Source organism: Nanorana parkeri, unplaced genomic scaffold, assembly GCF_000935625.1.
Source record: "Nanorana parkeri isolate BGI_ZX_2015 unplaced genomic scaffold, ASM93562v1 scaffold6649, whole genome shotgun sequence".
NCBI lineage: Eukaryota > Metazoa > Chordata > Amphibia > Anura > Dicroglossidae > Nanorana > Nanorana parkeri.
This window is the reverse complement of record NW_017312894.1, coordinates 1-1499: the sequence shown is the minus strand read 5'-3', so window position 1 is coordinate 1499 and position 1499 is coordinate 1. Positions and strand designations below refer to the sequence as shown.

Below are 1499 nucleotides of genomic sequence, written 5' to 3'. Positions count from 1 at the left end.
TATGGGGAAAAACCCTGACCCCATAGTTCTCCTTTTAAGGATTAGGTGTCCACAGATAGAAAAGCAGTGTAAAAATTGGCTAGGTTGGCTAACTAGTCTAGGTTAAAATGTACTAGGGTATAGGTAGGCAACACGCACCTCTATCCTCATAATGTGAAAAAGTTAGGTATACACCAGTTAGGCCTATTCTCCCTGATTAAAAATGTCCCGCCGCTGGCCAAATTTACACTGCTGTGCCCTCTGCTGTCTTTCAATTCTTGTATAACAACACAAACACCTAGACCACCCCGCATTATAGCATTTGTGCCTATGTGCCCCAGCACTCAGGACTGTGCCGCTATGAGCTAAACACCTTCCTAACAACTTTTGTCATAGTGTTTTTTATTTCCTCGGTTCTGAGGCAGTATATAATGGGGCTGGTCAAATGAGGCACAAATGTGTACAGGCAGATAAGGAAAACATTGAAGTCTGCGTTGGAGATGAACTGAAACTGATTGTAAGTGTAGACAGCCAACCTGGGGACAAAGTAGAAGAAGATGACAAAGCAATGCGTGGTGCACGTGTAAAACAACTTTTGTAAACCCTCAGAGCCCGCCATCAGTCGGATCTTCCAAACGATGATTACGTAGGAGAAGATGATGAAAGAAAGCGGGAACAGGTGAACAACCATGGCGATGATAAAAACGGTCCTTCTGGTCAGCAGTGAGTCCACGCAGGACAGAATGGCAACTGGAGTCAGGGAGCAGAAGCAGCCTTTTATTTGGTTTGATCCGCAGTAGGGTAACTGGGCACCCATAATCGCGATGCTGAGTCCAATCATGGTGGAAATCGACCAAAATATGAAACAAACGAGCAGCAGAAGTTTGTTGGTGATAATGGAACAGTAATGAAGAGGTTTGCAAATTGCTACAAAGCGATCAACAGCCATCAACATGATGATAAACGAATCCAGGGAGCCGAGATTGTGAACTATGAACATCTGGAGGAAACAGGCAACGAAGGACAGGGAGCCATGTCCAAACCAGTACTTGGCTATAATTTTTGGCAAGGTCAAAGTGTCGGAGATGAGGTCAGACAGGGCCAAGTTTCCAATCACCGAGTACATTGGCTGGTGCAGGTGTTCTCTTAGAATGATCAAACCTAACACAATGGCGTTGGAGAAGAGAGATGTATTGTAGACGAGGAAGAAGACTACCGACACAGCGGCATGATACCGCTCAGACAGACCTGGGAATCCAACAAGGACAAACTCATAGACGCTGGTTTGATTGGCCATTGAGTTCTTGGATATTCTCCATAGGCAGTTCTATAGAAAAAAAAAGTGTCAGACAGAAAAAGTAACAAATTTCAATTCCGCATAAGGTTTAAAGTGTATGTAGACCCAAAATCTAACTTAGGCATCATGCCCCATGCACGCAGTTTTCTTTAGCAAAAGTCCTTAAACCAGGGGGGCCCATGAGGTAGATGGTGATCTAGCAGTAGCTCTCAGAGCTGATGCT

General features: G+C 44.6%; 1 protein-coding gene across 1 annotated transcript; it reads right to left on the bottom strand.

Moving 5' to 3' along the window:
- Positions 1 to 337: 337 nt before the first annotated feature.
- On the bottom strand, positions 338 to 1276 carry LOC108804213 (olfactory receptor 1M1-like). Its single transcript, XM_018575965.1, has one exon. It carries the CDS (start codon positions 1274 to 1276, stop codon positions 338 to 340), a length of 939 nt encoding a protein of 312 aa, XP_018431467.1.
- Between the last annotated feature and the right edge of the window lie 223 nt (positions 1277 to 1499).